At 39.0% G+C, this 22,961-nt stretch overlaps 1 protein-coding gene across 7 annotated transcripts in view; it reads right to left on the bottom strand.

Moving 5' to 3' along the window:
* Positions 1-22,961, bottom strand: part of OXR1 (oxidation resistance 1) — a 276,024-nt gene that overhangs the window by 56,794 nt on the left and 196,269 nt on the right. For 4 of the 7 annotated variants that reach the window (XM_010404858.4, XM_039549133.1, XM_010404856.4 and 1 more), the window contains 3 exons: positions 8,692-8,774; positions 2,847-2,954; positions 1,612-1,731 (listed from right to left, as the gene is read on the bottom strand). In XM_010404858.4, coding sequence (XP_010403160.1) covers positions 1,612-1,731; positions 2,847-2,954; positions 8,692-8,774 — 311 coding nt within the window. Of the gene's footprint in view, positions 1-1,611; positions 1,732-2,846; positions 2,955-8,691; positions 8,775-21,077; positions 21,247-22,961 lie in introns of those variants that run through there. The other 3 variants (XM_039549132.1, XM_039549135.1, XM_010404861.4) reach the window with 2 other exon arrangements.

The following is a 22,961-nucleotide window of genomic DNA, read 5'->3' as shown; positions in this document are numbered from 1 at the left end:
GATCCACAACATGTAACAAAATGCACAATATAGTTATGTAATAATAAAGTGTCAGTTAAATGAAATCTTACACTCCAATTGTTGTTAGCACTGGATTGATTACACTAAATGAAAAAAATCTTTTGCAGAAGAGGTTTTTAACTTTAAGCATTTACTTTGTTTCTTCTACACTTGCAATGAGCTATGAACATACAGTTAATAAAAAGTTTTCAAACAAATTACAGGTATGGTTACACTATTAAGTCTCTTTATCTAGTATACGCTAACAGATACACAAAATACTTGACAAAAGCAAGAATAAGGTATTTTTCTGGCATGGAATCTGTAGGAAAAGCTGGATTTCTAATAGTAAACCTGGTATTTTCCCTTGAGTAACTTCTCACAGCTATGTTACATGGGCAGGTCTTTCTGAGACGGATATAGATACAAGATACATGATACAAGAATGTATTCTTGCAGGCAAGTCTATTTACTGTGCTACACCACCCCCAGTTTGCCAACAAACATAAAAGAAATTATTCAGTACAAATGACAGCAGACATAACAACTGGCACACTAGGACAGAGAAAAGGCATCACAGCAAAACCAAACAGTAATTTTCAGTAGAAGGGCCATCATAGACTTTGTAATGCAGCTTGGGAACCTGTTCAGCAATAAAGCAAAACCTTTCTATTTAAACTTGTCGGGACCAAGTCATGTAAGCAAATAAATAAATGCTTTAAGTCTCAAACCTTCCTAAACTTTGAGCACACAGAGTCCTGGAATAGATGTTTGACAGCTTGACTGACTACTATCAAAATATGCTACCAAGAAAATCTGTTATTTGAGAGAAAAAGATAATAACTGGGAAAAGAACAGTGGTGATGTATGCAGAAGCATCCAGATAAGGTCATAGTTGCAAAAACTTCAGAGAAGCTCAGGCTCAAATACTGAATCTTCCTGGTTGGATGGCTCCCTATGGAATGCTGTCAACAGCAAACCAGTGTTCCTGGAAAGACATTCTTCTACAAAACCAGCTCCTACCCAAAAACCTACATTTGAGCTGAATTACAGCACAGCTTTGATGGCTAAACATTTTTAGCATTTTGAAAGTCAACAAAGGTAGAACTACTGAGTAGAAGTCAGCTAAAATTAATTCTGTATTAGCCCTTCACAGAAACCTTTTTTTTTTTTTTTTTTTTTACTTTATTTTGTGAAATTAAACTAGAGAACCCTCTCCCACACCTCTACAGCAAGCAGGGGGTACCTGAGCATTCCTGCCAATACATCATTTTGAGAAAAACTATCAGTAAGATTAGGGACAAATGTTTAACAAGCTCTGAAATGTAACAAATACAGAAACACAACAGAAACTAATTAAGATTCCAGTGTGCAATGACAGTATTTTGCTACAAGTAATTTGCCTTCAAATCAGTTTTCACATAGAAAACTGTCATTTAAAAAGATTAAATATTGTATTTACTTTTAAAAAGGATCTATTTTACTTTCAGCTCCAAGTGTTGTCAAGTACTTTCTCCCCAAAACAAAAGGATAGTTTAAGAAGAAAGCATAGCATCTGTAACATTTATCTTGTAAGGGAAAATTAATTTCAAGGACAATAGGTATACCTACATTTACTGTAGCCTTGTCAAGCTCTGCTTCGGAGGATGTAGGTGATAGGGGACTTACAGGACTTAGAGAGGGGGAGCTGTCCACACTAGAAATGTAGTCTGGGTCAGGAACATACAAAATCTATAAAGAAGATATAATGTAGTTAGAAGTCAGTAATGCTTTCAGATTTACTTTAGATTTCCCGCCAATTCAGGTATATTCACTGCACTTTCTCAAAATAAACTACACAAAACCATTCCTGCAATAGGAATTGCTTTTAACAGAATTATGATTTAAGGGGGAAAACCAATACTATGCAAAGTACTTGAAGTTTTAGCATTTCAAGTTTTTAAATGCTATATTGATATAATTTTGATTTTCAGTCAAAATAACCAAGGAAAAGGTTCAGATAGAAAGCATTAAAAATATACAGCATGCTAGAAATAAGAGTGTCCAAGGAAGATCTGTCCAATTATTTCTCTTGCTATGACTCTTATCTGAGCAAAGAGGAAACAGACTCACTGAATATAGAAAAAAAAAATTCAACTGAAGGTATTCACACCTCTAATACATTATTTCAGCCATGGTAGGCATTCAATCTACCTAGAGAAAGTTCTGCAGCAATCAGTAATGAACACAGAATTTTATCAATTAAAGTGCAAATACCAAATGGCCAATGGCTAACACCATAGTTGACCTATCACTTGTTTCCAGGCCTGGCTTTCAAGAAGTGAAAATTGAAGGCAAAAACAGGAAGAAAAAAAAAAAAAAAAAAGGCAATACTGATCTATAATAAATGAATGGTAATTCATATACTGCTGGTAAAGCCATCAAGTTTCCAGAGCGGAACAGAAACATTATTCAATTTATTAAAATAGAATTGCAGGTAGTAATATCCAGTCACGGAATGTTGTTTGTAAGCTGCACCCTGAATGTGTCTGCTGAACAAGAATTGGTAAACAGCCTGCTACATTTGCAAAGCAACAATTTGGCTTGTATCTAAGTGTTATTATTGTACCATTAAGTACATCTAGTTTTAGAAGTCCTCTTCAGAAGAGAGACAGGTAGCTTCCTTACATGTTTCCTTTTTAGGCAGTTATTTAATAGGCATAAGGAAGTAATAGACTAGAGAAAAAAGAAAAACTCTTTAACAAAGCCAATAGGAAAACCAGTAAGTACTTCAGCACTCTGGTAAGATTGAGAAATATAGCAAAGAGGACTTTGTTGGATAAGTAATGTAAATAGTGTAATAGTACCTGTCCAGGAACGACTGCTCTGGAGAAAAGCTTATTTAATTGAACCAGTTCATTGGGTGTTGTATCAAATTTCAAGGCAATACTGTTTAAAGTATCTCTTGATTCCACCTGTATCAATTGAGGATAAAAAAAACAAAACAAATCTGTAAGCAGTTAATTCAAATAGTGGCCTACAAATTTTAGCATGTGTAGATTTACCAAGATTCTGATGAACTTTTATGTCTTCATTTCTTATGACTGCCCATGCCCCCCAAAAATCAAACAACAAAGCCACCCCAAAAAACATACCTACCCCCTAAATATTAGTCTATTGCAATCCCATGTAAAAACACATGCCTTCCCACTATGTTTCCAGGTGGCCGGAGTGTCAGTCACACAGCTTGAGCTGTAGGCTCAGCTACTGCACCAGAACTTCTGGTCTACAAATTCACCGCTGGTTACCACTGGGCCAATACACCATTGACTGGGTTTACAGAATGATTTATTCCCCCTCTTCAACTCCTTTTCTCCACTCTTCACCTACAGAAAAGCTGAAGAATTCTCTCCATAAATATAAACACACTCTTATTACTGAAATAAGCTTCTGTTAGACCCTGACTTTCAAGCAAAATCCATCACTGAGAAAATGCAAAAATGATGAAGCAAACCAGGTCGACTACTATGACAGCAGATGAAGCATAAGTGTTTTGAGAAAGTGATTCCCAACTAAGGAAAGGATTTTTTCAAGCTCATATTCTGACCTCCATCTCCCAAAGTGTATTTAAAATCCGCTACCAGAAGAAAGCAAAATTAAAAAAAAAAAATTTGTACAGAAAGACTATTTCAGAATAAAGAACTCATAGCCTTAGGAATAATGGAGATACAAGGAAACAAACAACCAAAACGTTTACTGCATAATGGCACAAGGCTTCATAAACACTGTACCAGGAAAAAATAGACTTTATCAGTTAAGACAAGATGAAGCTATAGAAGGTAAGATACATTTCCAGCTAAGTATCAGTAGAGCTAGAGAATTCTTTTCCAGATCATTTTGTAAAGGTGCAATTGTCAACCTAGATTCACCAACAAAAAGATATAAGCATTGCCAAAGAAAAGACAATTAGATTTTTTAAGATAGGATTAGAAACTTATTACAAGATTTCTTTACACAGGAAGCCAATAAGCTAAACAAAGCAGCAAACACCTCTCTCCACTAGTATTTCCAGTATGGAAGACTGTATTGTAGTAGCTCTCAGTCATTCAGTACTGGGTGATCACAGATATACTAAGAATATTTTCATATGCCATGTTTAACTGATACTAAAGCAGAAATCAAAACAGAACTGTAACCAAACCAAATATGTACCATGTGCTTCACAGACCATAACAAAACTAATCACCAAATCAATGAACAGTAGTGTTCCCATCAGAAGCTCTACATAATACAAAAGGTTTGCTAAAACAAACCGTAAAGTGAAATTCAAAAGCTTTGCTTAAGTTTGCTCTCACATAAATATTGAAGGACAACAGTCAGCTGCTAGGTAAATATTTCTTATGAATCACTTAATGATTGAAGCAATTGAGATTTTAGACTAACTTATGATATAAAACATATTAAAAGCATTCAATTAAAAACCACAAAGATTAAGCCCTTTTTAGAGTGTGTTCACTCTTTATAGCCTTCAGAAATAAAAACATCTTGTGAGATAGCTTGGCAAGTAAAGGGTTTATCTCACTCATGATGAACACAATAGCAAGTATAAGATTCCTTTTTGTTTGGCTGTGAAGTTTGCACAGGCAAATTTCCACACTACATGGGACTTCAGGGACCAGCATAGATACCTTCTTAAAACAAAGACACTGCTCACATAATAGAGACTTCCTGAAGTATCTTCCTAGATTCAAAGGCCTCCTTTTGAATTCTCAGGCCCTCTACTATTCTAAAAAGTAGAATCTAAACAGCCAAAAGATCAAAGAACAACTTTGTAGAAAAGCACAGAACTAACAAGATTGAAATAGTGCCACCACATACCACGGATCCCCAGCTTTTCCCCTATCGATTCACTACTGTAAGAGAAGGCAAGAAATTATTCCTTCTCTCTCAGAAAATAAAGTTTCTATACATTGAGGTAGCTATTTAAATGCTATTCTGAATATTAAAAATCTAATATAAATATTTGGATATTAAATCTTCATTGAGAATACACCCATGTTTGTCAGGTGCACTTGTGTGTACCAGCAGACAGAACTTCAGCCACCACTGTCTCTGGTTCAAACTACCTTCATTTCCCTCAGATCAACAGCTGGCAGTTATTTAAAAACTTTATTTTAAGCCAAATTCTCTACTGATATTTTAATGAACTATACTGTAATTGCATTTCAACAGTCAGAATTCATTCGTTCTTCCATTAAGAATTAGACATCAAACACATATGAGTCAGAGTGCAGAGATAATTATTTTTTTATTTCAACACTAGATGTCCAAAAGCCAGAAAGCAATCAAACAATAATTTAAGAGTATTAAAATGAACTAACAAAACCAAACAGATGGGAAGACTAAAGAAAAGAGTGAGGACAAACGGGAGCAGGTAACACAACTTTGGCACTGTACTCAAGCCTTTAGAAATACCAATTATGACTGTATTAACTAATTGTTAATAGGCCCAATTTACATAATAAGCAACATCAGTAAAGCAAATCTTTTAAGTATCATAAAGCCAACTTCAAAAATAATTAGTAAAAGACAAAAGATGAAGTAACACCACCATTATGATCTACATTTCCTATATTCCCCAAAATGCGTTAAAAGATTATGACAATGGCATGCTAAAGGAAAAGTAGCAGTCAGACAAGAAGACACCCCTGGGGTTTGAAATGGAAGAGCAAAGAAATTTAAAAGAAAAAAAAAAATCACCAAAAACTCCAAAGTGTGTAGTTGTCTAAATAGCATGTAAAGGCTTACGATGACAATAGATAGTGACACCAGAAGAGAACCCCTAGGACACTCTATACACAGGCTGAAAACTCAGTCTTGAGGCTACAGTCTACTAAAGGCTTCTGTGACCCTCCAGAACTGATACTGGGCTCTTTCCATAACCTGGACAACATAAGCTGCATATTAAGTACTTATTCACTACTTCAAGAGAAGAGCACAGCCTTCAATCCCCAGAGAGATAAAGGGAAGTCTTACATTGGAGCCTCTAAACACTGATAAACCAGATCATCCATTTCAATTGCTCACTTATAAACATTTTCTTAAACAAAACCCAAACATATCTGTAAATAACCACATTCTTTCTTCTCCTCAAAAGGAAGAGCAGTTAGAAGGCTTTTACTGAAGTCACATGACTGCTAGGATGCTACAACCACTGGTGATCAGTGGGCCACGCTGTCTGCTCATGCTCCATTATTCACCCATAGTTGGCCCTTCTGACACCTATAGGCAGGCACCAGTTGTGTCTGTACACACAACATGGAACATAAAAGGCTGAAGGGGAAAACATATGGCTTGAGCACCAACTGTGAATTCTGAAAAAACTAACAATATCAATTTGCATCTAATATGTTGACTGACACTGAGAAAAGGATACTCTATTAAAAGCTATCTGTTCAATGTCTAAGCAATATCAGCAAAAATAAACCTCACTATCCTTTACAGGCAGCTAGGACTTACTTCCGTCAATTAGTAGCATATCTACTGACATCTTCTCTCTGCTGCTACATACAGAACAGCAGGTTCAAGTTTTCATACCTTGGGAATTTTAGATTAAAATCTTAAACATTACCTGCATTTTGTCTTTAGCTTTAAAGTGAAAATTTATTTTATTGTTTATTTGTTCCATAGTAATTCTGTTTTCTAAAAAAACTCTGGTGCGAAGTCTACTTCATATTAAAACCCCATAGTCTGCATCAGTGAGATGCCAACTCACTCCGAACTTCAGGAGTACAAAGACCTTCCCTCCTAAAACCATGTAGCCACTGGAAAAACTGACATATTAAATTGTTATCTAAAAAAAGGCAAAATGCACCACTAACTTCAACAATGCTGGGAGGTGAGGGGCAGTCTGGTTTCCATCTTCATTCTCTAATAGTTTTTAAAGAAGCAACACATGCAGGTATATAATTACGTATGAGTGTACACATATGTGTTGTCACTGTGACAGGAAGTAGGACTAAGTCAGAAACCAGACACAAGTGCATCTCTTCACACGGAATAAAGTCATAAATAACAATAGTAACAAATTACCACAATAGTTACCAGACCTCTCTTACAGTGAGCATAAGCTCAGTTCCTAAAGGTTAGATCTGTGCATTTTATTAAAATACATGTACACAGTATTAATCAAAAAGATCCAAAAACACGAGCTACTCAAATGCTTCGTGAGTGAAATGCACAGCAAGACCTGACAGAATACAGCATTTATGAAGCTGAAATGCACCGTGTTCTATACGTGCAACAGGCTCCCTTAGAAGGTGGACTAAGTTTAATGACAAAAAGCCATTGATTCCTGTGAATCATCTTTTTGACTCACAAGGAAGTGATGCATACTTCAGTACATATTAAGAAAGCTATTTTTAAATCTAAAACCCCACCTACTGGAACACAAAAACCTGCAGAAATACATGACAACTTGACACAAACACACCAAGTTAAAAAAAGGAAAGCTTGTTGCTTTTACTTTGCCTGGAATCTTACATACCAAAGTAAAAGCACTCACATGATGGCAAGAGCCAAATTACAGGATTTACTGAGTATGGATGCCAGTAATACAGAGCTACACCTGATCATTTTTTCCAGGTATTTCAGACCAAATGGGTTAATACAACATCAACAACAGTCACATTTACATTAACATTCAACTGCAAGAACCTAAACAGCAAGAATTTCTGTTTTGAATTTCAACTTCAAGAAGTCTTTAGCACAGGCTAGAATTATATTCAAATTCTGATAGAAGCCACACTAATTAAGTGCTTCTTGCTCCTCTACACACATACTCTGTCTCTCTCCAAATGACTATCACAGCCTTCTCAGTACTTAAGCAATATCACAGCTTGGCTTAACGTAACAGAGTTAAGTCTCCTCCACATCTCTTATTCCTGGAATAAGAGAAAACCAAAAGGTCAAGTAAAGACTTTTCATAAAGAAGTTCTCATCATTTTTATTTATCATGTCCAGCTTCAAAAGCATTCAAAGATAACTGTGGCAGACTTCCTCTATTTTAACATCAACTCTACAAGCATTATTTATAGGCTTAATTATATTTCCAGTATAACACAAGACAGATACTTCTCACTTCTGTTTCCCTTAGTAACCACAAATGTGAAAGCTGACTGCAGCACAGTTTGAGGGTCATTTCAAGAACAGAACAGGGAAGAGAAAGGCTCCATTTTCAGATACTGGTGCAGAAACAGAGTTATACAGTAAAAGGCACAGATCTATGGCAATTATTAGGAGAATACCAGAAGGTCAGTATCAAGATACAGCTTCCCTTCCCAACTTTATTCTGTTATTTCCCCTGACAGCAACAGTTTATTAATAATGCTGAATGCAGAGAACTTGCACATAATTATATAACTATTGTTATTTATTTTTTCTAACTAGTTACCTAAAAGTAAACCAGTCAACAGTTTGATTAGCTTGGGATTTTTAAGGGGAAAAAAAAAAAAAAAGGCACTTAAAGGGAAAAACAGCATAAGTACTAATAGCTAATTCCCTAATTTAATTTCTGTCAAACTAGACTATCAAATACACAGAATTCTACAATTAAAGGTAATGCACATTACAGTTTTGCTTATATTTTGTAATGCAACTTTTTAGCCTGCACTTGCTTTGCAGTAACATTCTAACAATAAAGCAGTAACTTACAGAATATTCAAGAGTCCCTCTAGGTTTTTGAAAAGACATTCGTCGCCCATCTTTCTTGTCTGGGGTCTTCTTCTGGCCAGTGTCTGAAAAAAATTGAGGCAATGCGTGTGTTAAATTCATTTTCCTCTCTCAGTACTGTCACAGGCTGCTGACTACAGCCCCGTGGGCAGACATCTAATCCACCAGTTACACAGCTTACTCCTGCTGATTCCAACAGACACCAGCTGCTAAAATAGGGACTTCATTCCTCTGCAATGCTTTAAGAATTTGACCAATACAAACAACTGATAACTGGAAATCAACTAACTGCAGAAGTACTTGCTGCTATCCAGGAAGCAATTAATGAAGACTAAATAGGACATTGACCCCATCAGGCAAGCAACATTTCTGGAATTGCTGTGTTTAAATGATCTTATACCCAGTCCGCTTCCATCTAGAATTCCTGTATGTTTGAACTAATCACTGGAGATTTTTTGTCCCTGTTGGATAAGTACAGAGTATTTAAAGATTTTTCATAAAATAAAGAGCACAGTGTTAAATTAATAATTATTCTATCTGTAGCAAACACATAGAGCTTGTAAATAAACACTGAAGTTTCTAAAGAAATAATACAAATTAAGAACTGTTCCTTTTTATTGGGGCACTGTATTTTGATGACCTCTGTTTCACAGGCCATATAGACAACAATCTGTAACTAAAGTACATTCTACTACTTTATACTAACTGGCTTGATATTTATGATAATCACGATGCACTGGTGTAGTTATATGGTTCAACAGAAAGCACATACATCTCTAGAAAAGTGAGGGTTTTAACATCTGCATCTATACACACACACGGATTTTTTAGATGAATCTCTTAAAAGATGAAGTCTCCACCACATGGCCTCTGCCTTCAACAATTAAATATCTGCTATTAAGGAGCCCAAAATACTTATGTGAACGAGACATTAAGTTTTCAAGTTACAGTGGGATTAGTTATACTCCCATTTTGAAACATTCAAATTTGTTACCATAATTTACTCAAATATTTCAACCCAAATTGAATAGAAGAAAGAAACCTTATAAAATGTATTTTTAAAAAATATTTTAGCATGGCTACATTAAGAATAGAAAACTTACTGTAATCCATTTAAGCCTCATCTGAACTACTAAGGAAACATGCTATAAACCAACAGCATCTTTTAGTGTATTATTAGATTTAATTAGTATCATGACTCCAACACTGGAAAAGAGACTAGATAAGTATTGGCACAACTTTCATACACCCACTCCCAAATTTCTACATGGATAGCCAAAACTATCAGGACGTAGAGGGCAGGGAAATCACTATGTAAATTACACAGCAAGTACTGCACTGCCAAAAAAATAAGAAACAAAATGAAATTATGAAAAAAAAAAAAACACATGAAGAAACCTACCTCAGAAGTATCTTACATTTTCTATATAGGACAAACTGCACAGGACAACAAAGTAGTGATTTCTAGCAGATCCAACATAAATAATCTCCTGTGATATTCTTTATATATATAAAAGAAGGAAATAAACTTTAGCCTAATTCATCCTTTTTTATATATTGAAAAAAGCCTGAGAAAGTATGTGCCCATACCTAAAATCGATCTATAGATGGTAATTATTAAGTTTTTATACCTATGAATGACATTCAAGACTGAGCCTAAAAAGTTTCTAGCAATTCTAAAAACCTATACACTAACTCTGCATGCTGCTATCTTCATTCAATACATGAAAAAGTATTTCTTCTCTTATTTACTAATAGCAGTTTTAAAAAATTAGCTGAAAGAAACATTCATTTCTAATTATATTCATAGTTTTTAAACATACTACAAACGTCTCTGAGGGAAATGAAGCCAACTCAGTAACAAATAAAATACATTAGAAGTTTATGTGTAGGCTTAGCAGCAGACAACATTCCCCTGTCTAAGTCAAATATTTTGTTACCAGAGTTTTTACCAGACCTTGCAGCACAACAGGTGCCTCCTCAGCAAGCTACAGAAAAATAACAGCTGCTTGACTGTAGCTGTTCCAGTTTTTTCAACCCTAATCAAAGCTTTGCCAAGAGCCTAATCATTTTCTTTAAAGAACAGTCTGGGTCAAATAATCCTAAGAAAAAGTCCAAGGATGCAACTGAAAATAGAGTGATCTCATCCAGGCTCCCTCACATGCCATAATCTATAAATGGAGAGCCCTTACTGCAGAACAAGTTGTCTTCTTCCCCTCCTCCCCACCATTAGATGGAAGTAGAGAAGCCCCATACTACAAATATGTATACACACACTTCAATTGTATATAGCCCAATGCACTTTGTGGGTTTTTTTTCCTCAACCCAAATTTAAGTTTCCTTTTCCTTCTTACTAGTTCAAGTGTCTGAAGAGCTTGCAGACAGGTGCCACTCAAGAGGCCAAGATAAATTATTGTCTCCCTTTCCAGTAACTGAGCATCAGAATGAACTCTTGGACAAATAACCACTTCTGTTCCTTATGCCAGAAATAAAAATGGAAAATGATTTCTTCTTCACAGCAGAAGAACCTGCTGCTTTAGATTAAGAATCACAGAATAATCATAAAATATCCTGAGTTGGAAGGGACTCACAAGGATCACTGCATTCAGCTCCTGGCCGTGCCCAGGAGAACCCTAAGAATCATATCATGTGCCTGAAAGCATTGCCCAAACTCTCGCAGTCTTGGTACTGCAACCACTTCCCTGGGAACACTGTTCCAGTGCCCAGTCATTCTCTGCTTGAGGAAGCTTCTCTTAATATCCAACCTAAACATCCCTTGACACGGCTTCATGCTATTCCCTCAGGTCCTGTCACTGGTCAGAGGGAAGAGACCAGTACTAGCCCCTCTGCTTCCCTTCTTGAGGAAGCTGTAGACCACTGGGAGGTCTCCCCTCAGTCTCCTCTTCTGCAAGCTGGACAGACCAAGTGACCTCAGCTACTCTCGTATGGTTTCCATTCTAGGCCCTTCACCATCTTCAGAGATTTGAGAGAGCTCTGGTAATTACAGGAAAGTAAGATCAAACAGAGGGTAGGGGTGGGGAAGGCAGGTCCTTGTTGAAGGTACCTTGCAGGAAAGCAGATGACAGGAGAACTCCTACCACAAGTTTTCCAGGAACTTACTGTCTGCAGTTAGGGATTTTTGATGTCCTCCCCTCCCATACCTAAGACAGTAAATCCTACTCTTCCCATCAGTGCCCACTTCCATTCCTTCAGTCTGAAAGCATTCTCTCCCCCTCACTATATGGGTATAGGATTCAAGTGTTTCATAACCTGACACGATGTAAGTCTCCTGAGTCAACAAGAGATGGAGGCAGGCAACACTGAGCTCTGTGTGTGCTGACTAGCCAGCTGGCCAAGCTACCAAAATCCACACCTCTGCCCACAGCCCAAGTGCTCAAAGCTGTCTGCTCATACAGAACACATCAATTTTGACATAACCTCTCAGAAACAAAACTAGGATGTATTTCAACTGTGAAAATAGGTCAGAGTAGTAGAAACACGAATTCAACCTCCCTGATGACATATTACAAAGCCTCTATCTCTCACTAAACGAGCAGGCTATTCATTTTTGAGGGCAAAGTAAATGCATCTTTCAGCCATTTCAGTGCTCCTAGTATTCTAGGAAGCACATGAAAGCAGAAACAACTACCAGCATAGAATGCAGTGGTCTGAAAAGTCCTCAGACCCAACAAGAGTCAGTCTGACACTCTCATTTTACTTATGTTCCAGGTAACTGTTGCACAGGAACTCATCTTGCCAGGTTACACACAACCATTACTTCATCTGCCAGCAGCAAGCCAGTGAGACTAACAGAAGCTGATGCTCTCAGACCACACCAAGAAAAACCTGACACCACTAACCACACTACACACAACCCCAAGAGTCAAGTAACTTGTTTAACAAGGGGATCTGTGGTGCTATGTTATCAGAGCTCTTAGCTGTGCTGCTTTAGACAGAAAGATTTGTTTTAACATCAGGATTCATGCTTTAATTCTCAACTACCTCTTCACAGGACTGGGCCTCCACGACAGCTTGAAACACTGAAGTGAAGAAGTGCATGCCAGATCCACGAATGACAAGAAAATATTTCAGCTAGGATTTAAAAGACTAGAACTAGAAAGATGTAGAACAGTGTTCAAAATGACACCAGACCAGTATTTAGTCTGAATGCATGGGCACAGAATCTTGAGGTTGAAATGACTATCATAAGAACAATTACATATGATCATCCAACACAGAGGAGGACTTACTGTTCCAACATACTTATACAAGATAGGAAAAAGGCGTTTATGAACATTATGTTTTAGGAAGATGCAGTTTTCAACAAGGCAGCTCTGACATTTAGTCAGGGGCATTCAACTGGAAATTGAAGTCAACTGAAGTCAAATTCCCAACATCTATAGGAGGGTTTCTATAAACTGCCTCTATATGACCCTGTGCCACTGAATTTTGGTAGACTGAAAATATTCTTGCAGCAGTGCTAGCTCAAATTATTACGACAAAACTGATATTTCGCATTTCTTAGTATGCCATCTGATCTTAATTGCAGGCCTTCAATTTGCTGTTTGCTGATGCTTTTAGCACATCTTTTGGACTTCTGGCACCAAGAGCTGGTAAAGAGAACTAGGATACAAGCTAAGAACTGCCTAGGAGGATCTTCAACCTCTGCAGAGAGCAAAATGTATTCACTTTCCTTTACCCTCCTTTTCTGCACAATAAGCTTTAATCTCAAATAACTTGTAATGTTTCTCAGCTGCTATTCATTTCAATGTAACAAATACAACAAGAATCACTCTTTCCAGACAAATAAATTGATAAACCAAACAAATATCTTCTGATAAAAAGCAAAGAAGCTGGACAAGTCCACAATTACTGCAAATAATTTAAAATTAATAAATGAGCTTATTATGATCAAGAAGGTAAGAAAAGGATTATTTATCCACCCTCCAACAAGAACTGTACATTTGTGCATCAGATTTACAGATGTTTAAAAAAAAGGAAGAGGCAGCAACTTTGTCAAATTCTTGTCTAGGACACAGTTTTTCACAGGATCTTAAACATGCAGCACATATGGAGTAATGAATCAAAGTAAGAAAAGTAGTCTGAAATATTTCCAAATACATTTTTATTTAGCAGCACATGGAACAACTCACTAATTGATAAAACAGGAAGCATATATACTACATCTTTATTAGATTAGTTCTGCTCAATAACAATTAGATCATTATAATCTATTAATAAAGAAACAAAAGAGATTAAAGTAGGAAATCTTTATATTCCATAAGACCTGGTGACCTTACTCTCCTAACAGCAGAGACTACGTTTTAGTCAGCAACTGTCTCATTAACCCTTCTCCCCCTCCTGCAGTTAGGTATGCTTATGATAATTACAGGAATATTATTTTCAGTTATCTTCCAATGTCATAGGAACCAGAAACAGAGGCCCCAACAGTAGCCTACAACATACTTGTAGTCTGCAGTTTTTTAGCCAAAATGGTAGGTTTTCAGACGAAGGAAATGTCAAACAATGCCTCCTTCAGTCTCTTCTTGCTAAGCAACTGCTACTTGTTCTGTGATTCAGTCTTTCCAAGTCATGCTCTCAAAACTCTTGATACTTATCACTGCTCTCAACATGATGCTTTTGTTCACATTTTTCTCAAACAAACCCCCAAGCTAAATGAATCTGAGACTTTGCTAATGTTGCATTAACACTTCGAACAAATCAAAATAGTTTTTTCCTGCAACATAGATACAGCATCAATCCAAATTCATTTTGTGATCCCCCTAACACACAACACTCTGCTATACAGTCAGATGCATAGCTTGTAGGCAGAAATAATTTAATGTATGATTTCAGGAATAAAAACAATTGAAGAGAAACAAACTTAGGACACTTCTCCAAATGGCTAGGAGACAAAGTAAGCTTCATGCTTGATATTTCTGGTATGTGCATTACACGGGCTTTCTTCTAAAATAAGATTTCACATTCAAAGTAAACAAATGCTTTACCAAATTTTCAGATTATGCCACAGTATGTGTTAACCAACAATAAGCTTCCTTTCCTGTTCCATTTGCAATATACATGTATATCGTTTAGTACATTAGAAAGTACCTAACTTAAATCTCTACCGTCTGTATAATCTCTCTGCAGACCAAATATATCTTTTAATGGAAACTTACAAAAATGTTGTCTGCACTATTGATACAGTAAGTCAACTTTTCCAATAGCACCTGTCTACCGCTTTCAGGTATTGAAGCCCATTGGTTGTACAACTTCAAGCCTACATCATACCACATCAGCAGTTTGACCATCAAGCAGCAATATCAAGTCATATCCTGCTCACATGCAAAGGGATCTACTGTGGATATGGAGTCATTCCCAGTGCCTCAGTAAACATCTTACTGTACAAGTTTATTGCATTAGGTCTGCAGATAAACTGGGGGGATCAGTCAACATACATGACAGCAGGGCTGCCATTCAGAGGGACCTGGACATGCTGGGGAGCAAGCTGACAGGAACCTTATGGAATTAAGCAGGACAACAGTCTTCTGCACAGGAAGGAAGAGCTCTTGGTGTTGTACAGGTTGGCACTGCTCATCCAAGGGGCAGCTCTGCTGAAAAGAAACCCCAAGGATCTTGGTAGGCAGAAGCCAAACAGGAGCCAGAAGCATGACCTGGAAACAAGGGGGTCCAACAGCATCCTCAGCTCTATTAATAAGAACAGATGACAAGAGACTGAGAGCACACCTATTATCCTTAACCCGGCACTCTGACTGCTTTTGGAACACTGGCTCTAGTGTCCCTGTCCCTCTCCCCCTGCCCCCATTCAATACAATGAAGACATACATAAACAAAACTGGTTTGGTGAAGGGACTCCAAGGTAGTCAGGGGCTGTGAGAAGAGGCCAGGAGAACAGAGCCCCTCCAGCCTGAAGGAGAGGTGGTTTTGGAGGACTGTAACAGCAGTCATCCTCTACCTTCTACATAGCCTTCCCGCAGGTGTCAAGATGACAGAGCCAGGTTCCTCAGTGACATACAGTAGGAGAACAAAAGGTAACAAAGAAGAAACAAAAGAGCTTCTGAGTAAAGAGAAGGCAAAAAACCCTTCAGTGCAGCTGTGCAGTTTCCATCTTTGGACACTCCAAATCTGAATAAAGCACTGGGAAACCTAGCCTGAAGTCATCATCTTCCCCACTTTAAGCAGTGCTAAAAAATCTTGCCATTTGTGTTATCTGTTAACTATAATTCCTTCCACATTTTTTCTGGCAAGCAATACAGATACCTAAGGCCACCACCTAAGGCCAGAGGGAGATTTATACATATAATACAAGGTGTGTTGCTTACTGATGAACAGTAAATTATTATTCATACATGTAGTGACCTGAAATGCTGCCATGAGTATGAAGTTCTCAATAAAATATCACCTTCTAAACTCTTTGAATGTTAGAAATGGAAATTAACCAGAAAAATTAAGATAAAAACCACAATCAATGTTACACATTAAAACAAAAATGCAATACAGTCAAAGGACACCAGAGTAACAGAAAAAGATGTTTCAGTCATCTGCTAGATTAGCTTATAAACTAAACTTCAGTTAAACATCTGATATATCATAATCCTGATGAACAGTAAAAACTGGTTTAAGAATTGTGAAATATGTAAAAAATTCAGTAAAGAGGAGAGAGAAATAGAAATCAGGAGAACGGAGGGGTATATTAATGAGATCTCAATGGAGTAGTTTTTAACACAGTTTAACTGCACATCAGCAGACACACTCAAAAGGACAATCAAGAGCAAAGGCTGGGTAAAAGGACATACAATGAATTCTGCAGCCCCAGAGCCTGGAGAAAAAGGTGCAGGGAAAGATGTAATAGTACAAAGCAGAACCTGAAGTAAAAGATCATTTAACATCACATGCACCAAGAGAATACTCAAGAAATCCTGTATACTAGTAGCGCAGAAGTCTCAAGAAGAACTTGTGCATACATTAACATATCACAAGATGACTGAGTCACCAGCCTGATACATTCCAAGATCACATTTGCTTCTTATGCCTGTACCAACTGAATTATTTTCAGACATGATAGCAAAGCATTAGCGTCTTTGTAAAGGGTGCCGGTACATTTCATATGTGCTTCATCCGGAACAGTGTGTACAAGAAAACTCACAGAACTGCATCTCCCCAGTTTGAATCCTCTTTCCTACTTTATCATACACCTGTTAATTTCTTAAAAATGAGGTACTGAATAAAGATGAAAGGAGAAAATAACCTGCCTTATTCTCAGACAAATTTTTAAAAAGGAAGATATTAACTTTTACAGCAGGACTTGAAAAATGTATTATAACTTGGCACTGCACATTTATCTTTCTAATGCACTGCTGCTACCTTGACCACAGTACAGAGGACTGACAAGCCACACAGCTCACTGGATATACTGTATATGGTAACCTTACCAATCAAGACTCCAAAGCTGGTATGAAAGAAATGTAAATAAGCCCAGAGACCACATGGTTTAGAACTGAACAACAAGTTGAACCTGAGGGAGAAAAACAACAACAACAACAACAGTTTCAATACAAGGCAGCTAGAAAAACTTCCCTGACAGACTGGTTGAGAGGAGTCTCGGAATCACTGATTTTTATTTAACTTCTGTAGTTAATGAGAGACACACTGCAGGACGTCAGCACTACCTGTGCAGTTTATCTTCTCCCTCCATTAAGTGACCACAGAGAGAAGTGAGGTGAACATGTCTAGGAGGCAAGAAGCACAAGACTCCAGGTATGAAAGTATATCCTCACAGAATCAAAGTGTTATCCAGAAGAGAAGCCTCTTGAATGCATTTACTCCAGCCTCCAGTCTGAAGTAGAATTACTGTCAACATCAAATCAGGTCAGCTTAAAGCTGTCCTGATGAAACACTCTGTGTGAAGTTTTTTCTACTGTCCAGTTTGAACCTCCTAAGCTAAAACTCATGGCTCCTGCTCCTCCTTGATCTCTTACCACTGAGAAGAGTGTGTCCCTTTAGGTATGTGTAGGCCATAATTAGATTGCCTCTAAGTTGCCTTGGTCTCCCTTTGCATAACTAAGGCCCAGCTCCCTCAAAACCTACTCAGAGGTCATGTGCCCTGTGCCCCTAAATATAAATATGGCTGGACCCTCTATAGCTCCTCAGCAGCTCTCTTTAACAGTGGTACACAAACCAAAGAGCACATTCAATGTGTAGCCTCAGCAATGTCACAAAAAAGAAGCAAAACCTCACTGCTGGTCACTCTCCTCACACAGCAGACAAACCACATACCAGAGTGAACTATGGGATGTCCTGCTGGCATCTTTTAAGTAAGAGGTTTGTATAGATGAGACTCAAATTAAACTGAATGTTCAGGTTAATTCTGCAGTAAAGATAATTCTTAATCACACATTCCCTAAAGCCTTGAGTTGCATCTTAAAACAAATAAAACACATACAACTTCAGCACGCTAACACCTACAGTACATTACAATAACCAAGAAAACTACATCCTGTTCTAGCTAAAGTTTCTAGGTAAATGCAGGCTTGAATACATACATATTAGCTCTTCCTATAAATTATCAATAGACTATATTTAGAAGCTATATTTCATAGCTTACAAGCCTTTTTTAAAAAAAATAAGTTTACACTGACATTGAGAGTGCCTTTACTATTGAATTACTGATTATCTTTGCATTTTTATCCTCCATCACAATCATTAAAAAAAAAAAAAAATCTTTATAAAGTTTTTTCACTGACTAACTAGGCTGCTGACACAAACAGTGTAAACCGGATAAACAGGTTTACAGACTCCTGTGGCACTACTCAGTCTCCCAGTGCATCCTCTCTCCCTACTAAGAAATACTATAAACTGCTCTGTATGTATCCAAAGAAGTGATTTAAAGCACAGCCTTTGAACACACTTACCTCCCTGAGCTTGGAAACCTGATAAGAAAAGCTGTTCAACTGTTCAAAAAGACAAGCATGGAAACAGTAAAGGTAAAACTACTAATATTACATGAATTAAATTGAGATACTTCATTGTAGAAGCTGAAAAAAGGTTGGGGTTTTTTTTGTTTCAGAAAAGTGGAAACATGGTTTTAAGGAATTTATGATGAACTGTTCTCCTAACAAGTAATGCACAGTCACAGCTGAACCACACACACACACACACACAAAAACAACCCCAAAAAAAACCCACTGAAAGCCCTAAGTGGGGAAGAAAAACAGAGTAATAGGTAGGCCTGGATCCAGAACACTGCACAGAGTAAACATTTGGAGTATTAAGAATCTGCCACTAAGTCTTAAGCTAATGCCAGGGGACCCATCTCTAATTAAAACAGAGGTTTGATTTCAAATGAAGCACTGCAATCACTGTTACAGCTTCCACAGCACCCATTACCAAGTCACAGGTGGTTTGTGAAAGCCAGCAAAATGCTTGCCAGAATTCTACAGTCACAAGAATGTGTTTCTGCCCATAACTGACAGAAACCCTGTGAAGGGGAAGGCAGCATGGCAGGGCTGAGGTCTACTTGCCTTGCACAGTATGTTTTTCCTAGGTTAGTGAAAAAAGCACATTAAAGTCCATATATACAGAAACTCACCCTGCATTCTAGAACTTGTCATTAACACAAATATTAAGCATTACATTATGAAGGCATCTGAGAAAATACATTTTCTGCTCAAAGCTAGAGGGAAAAAAAAAACCCAGAACATTACAGTGCAGTCTAAATTAATCCTTTCTCCCAGAAGAAGAGGGGGAAAAACAGAGCTTTTCCCTCCAAGAAATCCCATGGATCACAGGAGATGCTTTATACTAACAGCTGAACACAAGGCCTTGTAAGTGATTAAATGACCAGAAAATGCTAAAGCATTTTACTTCCATTTTGGTTCCGCAAAAGAGTGTAAGTAATCTTTGTCAAAAAGTCTTTAACTGTTTGCAGAGGCCTTGTTCAAGGTACTTCATTTCACTGCTGAAAAACAAGTTACTGTCTCTGCCTGTGTATGTTGGGGGGAGGGACATGAAATAAATAAAGAGTGGCACTGTAAATATAGCCAGTTACCAATTATCCTTTCTGAGCAAGAAGTGATCCAATGCACACAAGGAAACACTATTTACACCTGACTGGCTGCATGGGCATTCCTATTACCTTGCCTACTACACTGAGTACCAGACCTAGTTTCTCTTCATGATAAAAAATTATTTTACTCTTTCAAAATAACATACACTAACAAAGAAACTTAATGCAATTTAATATTACATTTCAGTAGAGACCTGAGTTCAACTTCACCTAGAAGCTATAACAAACATTCATTCATCCACTTCACACAAAGTTTCTCAAAACGGGAAAAAAGGAAAACATTTACTATTCATTGTATACTGCTCTTTATTTATTACAAAGCACTTTCACAAACTTAATTTCCTATGTCTTTTTCTTTCCACGCAATCATTAGATCATGCTGCTCTTACTAGATATGTCATGACTTGATTTTAATTCCTAGTCAATAGCATTACCTCTTTAGAGTTCTCACTGCATGCTCCTCTTCTGCATAAAGAAGTGTGCGTGCATTCACCGACCACCCCTCCGGTTTTCATGGTATTTCTTGCCAATATAAGTGCTCACATCAGATGAGTAACTTACAGTACCTATACCTACAGCCCAACAACATTATCAAGAAAAGGGGTAACAACAGCAGCCCTCTTGCTCCCAGGCACAGGACAAGGAGTCACCGGCTGTCTCCTGACTGACCTGTTTGGCCACTGAGTGGCAGAGGTACTACTTCTGCCCTTAGCATCACCGAGCCTACTTCCCAGTGACGCTGCCTGATCCTCGGGAGCACCTGAGAGCCAGAAACAACCTCGTACATAAAGGACATCTCAAACCGAGGAGCTTGTGCTCCGGATGCTTTCCTCCACCCTGGTCTGCGAAAATACCAGGAGAGAGAGGTTAGTGAAAGTAAGAGCAGGAGTTGTGTCGCGGAAATCAGGAAGACGTTCAGTCAGTCTGCTGCTGTTAGACCCAGCCCCAGCAGTGCCCGGCCCCGACCCACGTGCGGGCCCTACCCCGCCCGCCCCGCGCCCCCTTCTCGCCCTCCCCCGGCCGCCGCTCAGAGCCGCCCCGGGAGCGGGGCACCAGCCGCCGACGGTCTCCCTGACCGGCTCGGCTCCGAGCCCGGGGCACGGCGGGGCCGCTCCCGGCTGGGAAGGGACCCTCTCCCCCTGCTGCTCCCGCTCGCTCTCACACTCCAGGAAGGCTCGGAAGGGGCGAGGAGCCGAGCCCGCTGCCCGGGGAGGCCCAGGCCGCCCGTTGCCCGCCGTTACACCCCGGCTACCCCCGCGCCTCAGCCCCTTCCCCAGCGTACCTGCCGTCGGCTTGGCGGGGCCCGGCTCCCCGCGGCTCCGGCCGTCCTGGCAGCGGCCATGGCGGAGGCCGCCGGGCACGGCGCCCCAGAGGCGGCTGGCGGTGCCGCGGAGCAGGCGGCCGCCCTTGCCGGTGAGGGCGGTCAGCGAGTCCATGGCGGCGCTACCGGCCGGGGGGCGCCATGGCCGGGCCGCGACCCGCGCGCCACCGGCCCGCGCCGCAACTTGGGCAAACTTTGGGGCGGCCCCGCCCCCTTTTAAAGGGGCCGCGCCGCCGCCGCGGGCGGGGCCGGGGCCGGGCGGGAGCAGCCGGCGGCTGCCGAGCGCCTCTGTCACCGGGACACCGCTTCCTTCTGGCCTCGGGCAGGCTCACGGCCACCTCTACGTCTTCATGGACTCACCCAGAGTTCGGGGAGGTGGTTCTGGTTCGTGGAAGCTCGTTGTTTTACAACCATGTGCTGCAGCGCTTTCTATGAACTTTCAGCTTTCCTGTCTCAGCGTTCCCAAGCATGAAAATCAAGGCAATCTCTTGCTTTTAATCATCTCACAGAAAATTATATTTTTTCTTCTTCTTTTAAATCCTCTCACAGTGGATATGAGGATGTGTTTTTCCACTGTAAGTGCAAAACAGGACCAGCCGCGACACTGTGTGGTTTTGCTGCTCTGTTTTTGACCCCTTTCTCTCTCAGTGTCTCTGCCATGGGACGGCATCATCCTTGGCTTGTGCCAGCCAGCCATGTCCCGGTGCCCTCCTTTGAGTGTTTGCCAACATTGATACCCAACTCAACCTTTGAACCGACTAGATCACTTTAGGCTTCCAGCAAAACTTAACTAGGTTTGCACTTTTTCTTTCTTTTTGAAAAAGACATTTGATTTGTGGTGTTCATTTGTACCTTTGCATTCTTTATCCCCATAATTCTTGGAACTTTTTAAATTTTGAAAAAGTAAAACCAATTAAAACATGATCCAACAGTTTCACAGAAAAGAAATACCTAAGGCATTGAATCTCATTATTAAGCTCTGACTTATGATGTATTCTGCACGTATTGAGGCTGAAAGAACAGCCATATTTATACCTGTGCCATAGACCTTGAGAACACAGAACTGTAAGCTAATGTGCTTATATTCTAATGTAAGATACAATTATATGCTGCATCTAGCTGCAAATGAAAGCATTGTTTAATAAAAAATGCTCTTGTTGAGCCAAATCTATTGTGTACATGCAGAACAGTCGAACAAAGTGCTGAGCTATTTCAACTCCTATTCACTTGTAGCAGCTGTTCAATTAAATCAGAGTTTAACGTCAGCATTTTGGAGTGCTGATTTCTGAGGGTTACTTGATTTAAACAGTACACTCAAATCAACCTTTCTACTACTCAAATCAGTTCTTGCTCAGGAGATAATGATGTTCAAGACGTTTTTCAAACAAAACTTTTTCACTGAAAGACAACAAGAAAATTTTAACAGAATTAGCTCCCCCTCCCTTCCTCCAAGATCTGCCAGGAAGAATGGATGTGTAACCTGTCTGTTCCAATTCTAGTGAATAAATCTGGAACTGTAGTCACTGCATGGTCTAAGTACCACTAGATGTTTAGAATATAAACTATTCTGCCAACTAGATCTGTCTTGCCCTGAGCAGTATAATTAGTTTTCATTTTATGACAGTGTTTCTGACATGAAAAAGTTATGATTGGTCTTTTGCCCTGTTGATTCTATTTTAGACAAAATCTATAACATCTTTGCATGAGAAATGTGTTTACAAATGTGGTGATCGGCACATTTTAAACTTCAAGATCACTTGCCCACCAGTATTCCAGCCACATACACACCTCTGCTATTGTATTCATTGCATGTGTTTCTTCTGTGGTTTGAAATAGTCCTGTCTT

The sequence above is a fragment of the Corvus cornix genome, chromosome 2 (assembly GCF_000738735.6).
Source record: "Corvus cornix cornix isolate S_Up_H32 chromosome 2, ASM73873v5, whole genome shotgun sequence".
Lineage (NCBI taxonomy): Eukaryota > Metazoa > Chordata > Aves > Passeriformes > Corvidae > Corvus > Corvus cornix.
The sequence above is the reverse complement of the archived record's forward strand: the minus strand, read 5'-3'. Positions and strand labels throughout refer to the sequence as shown.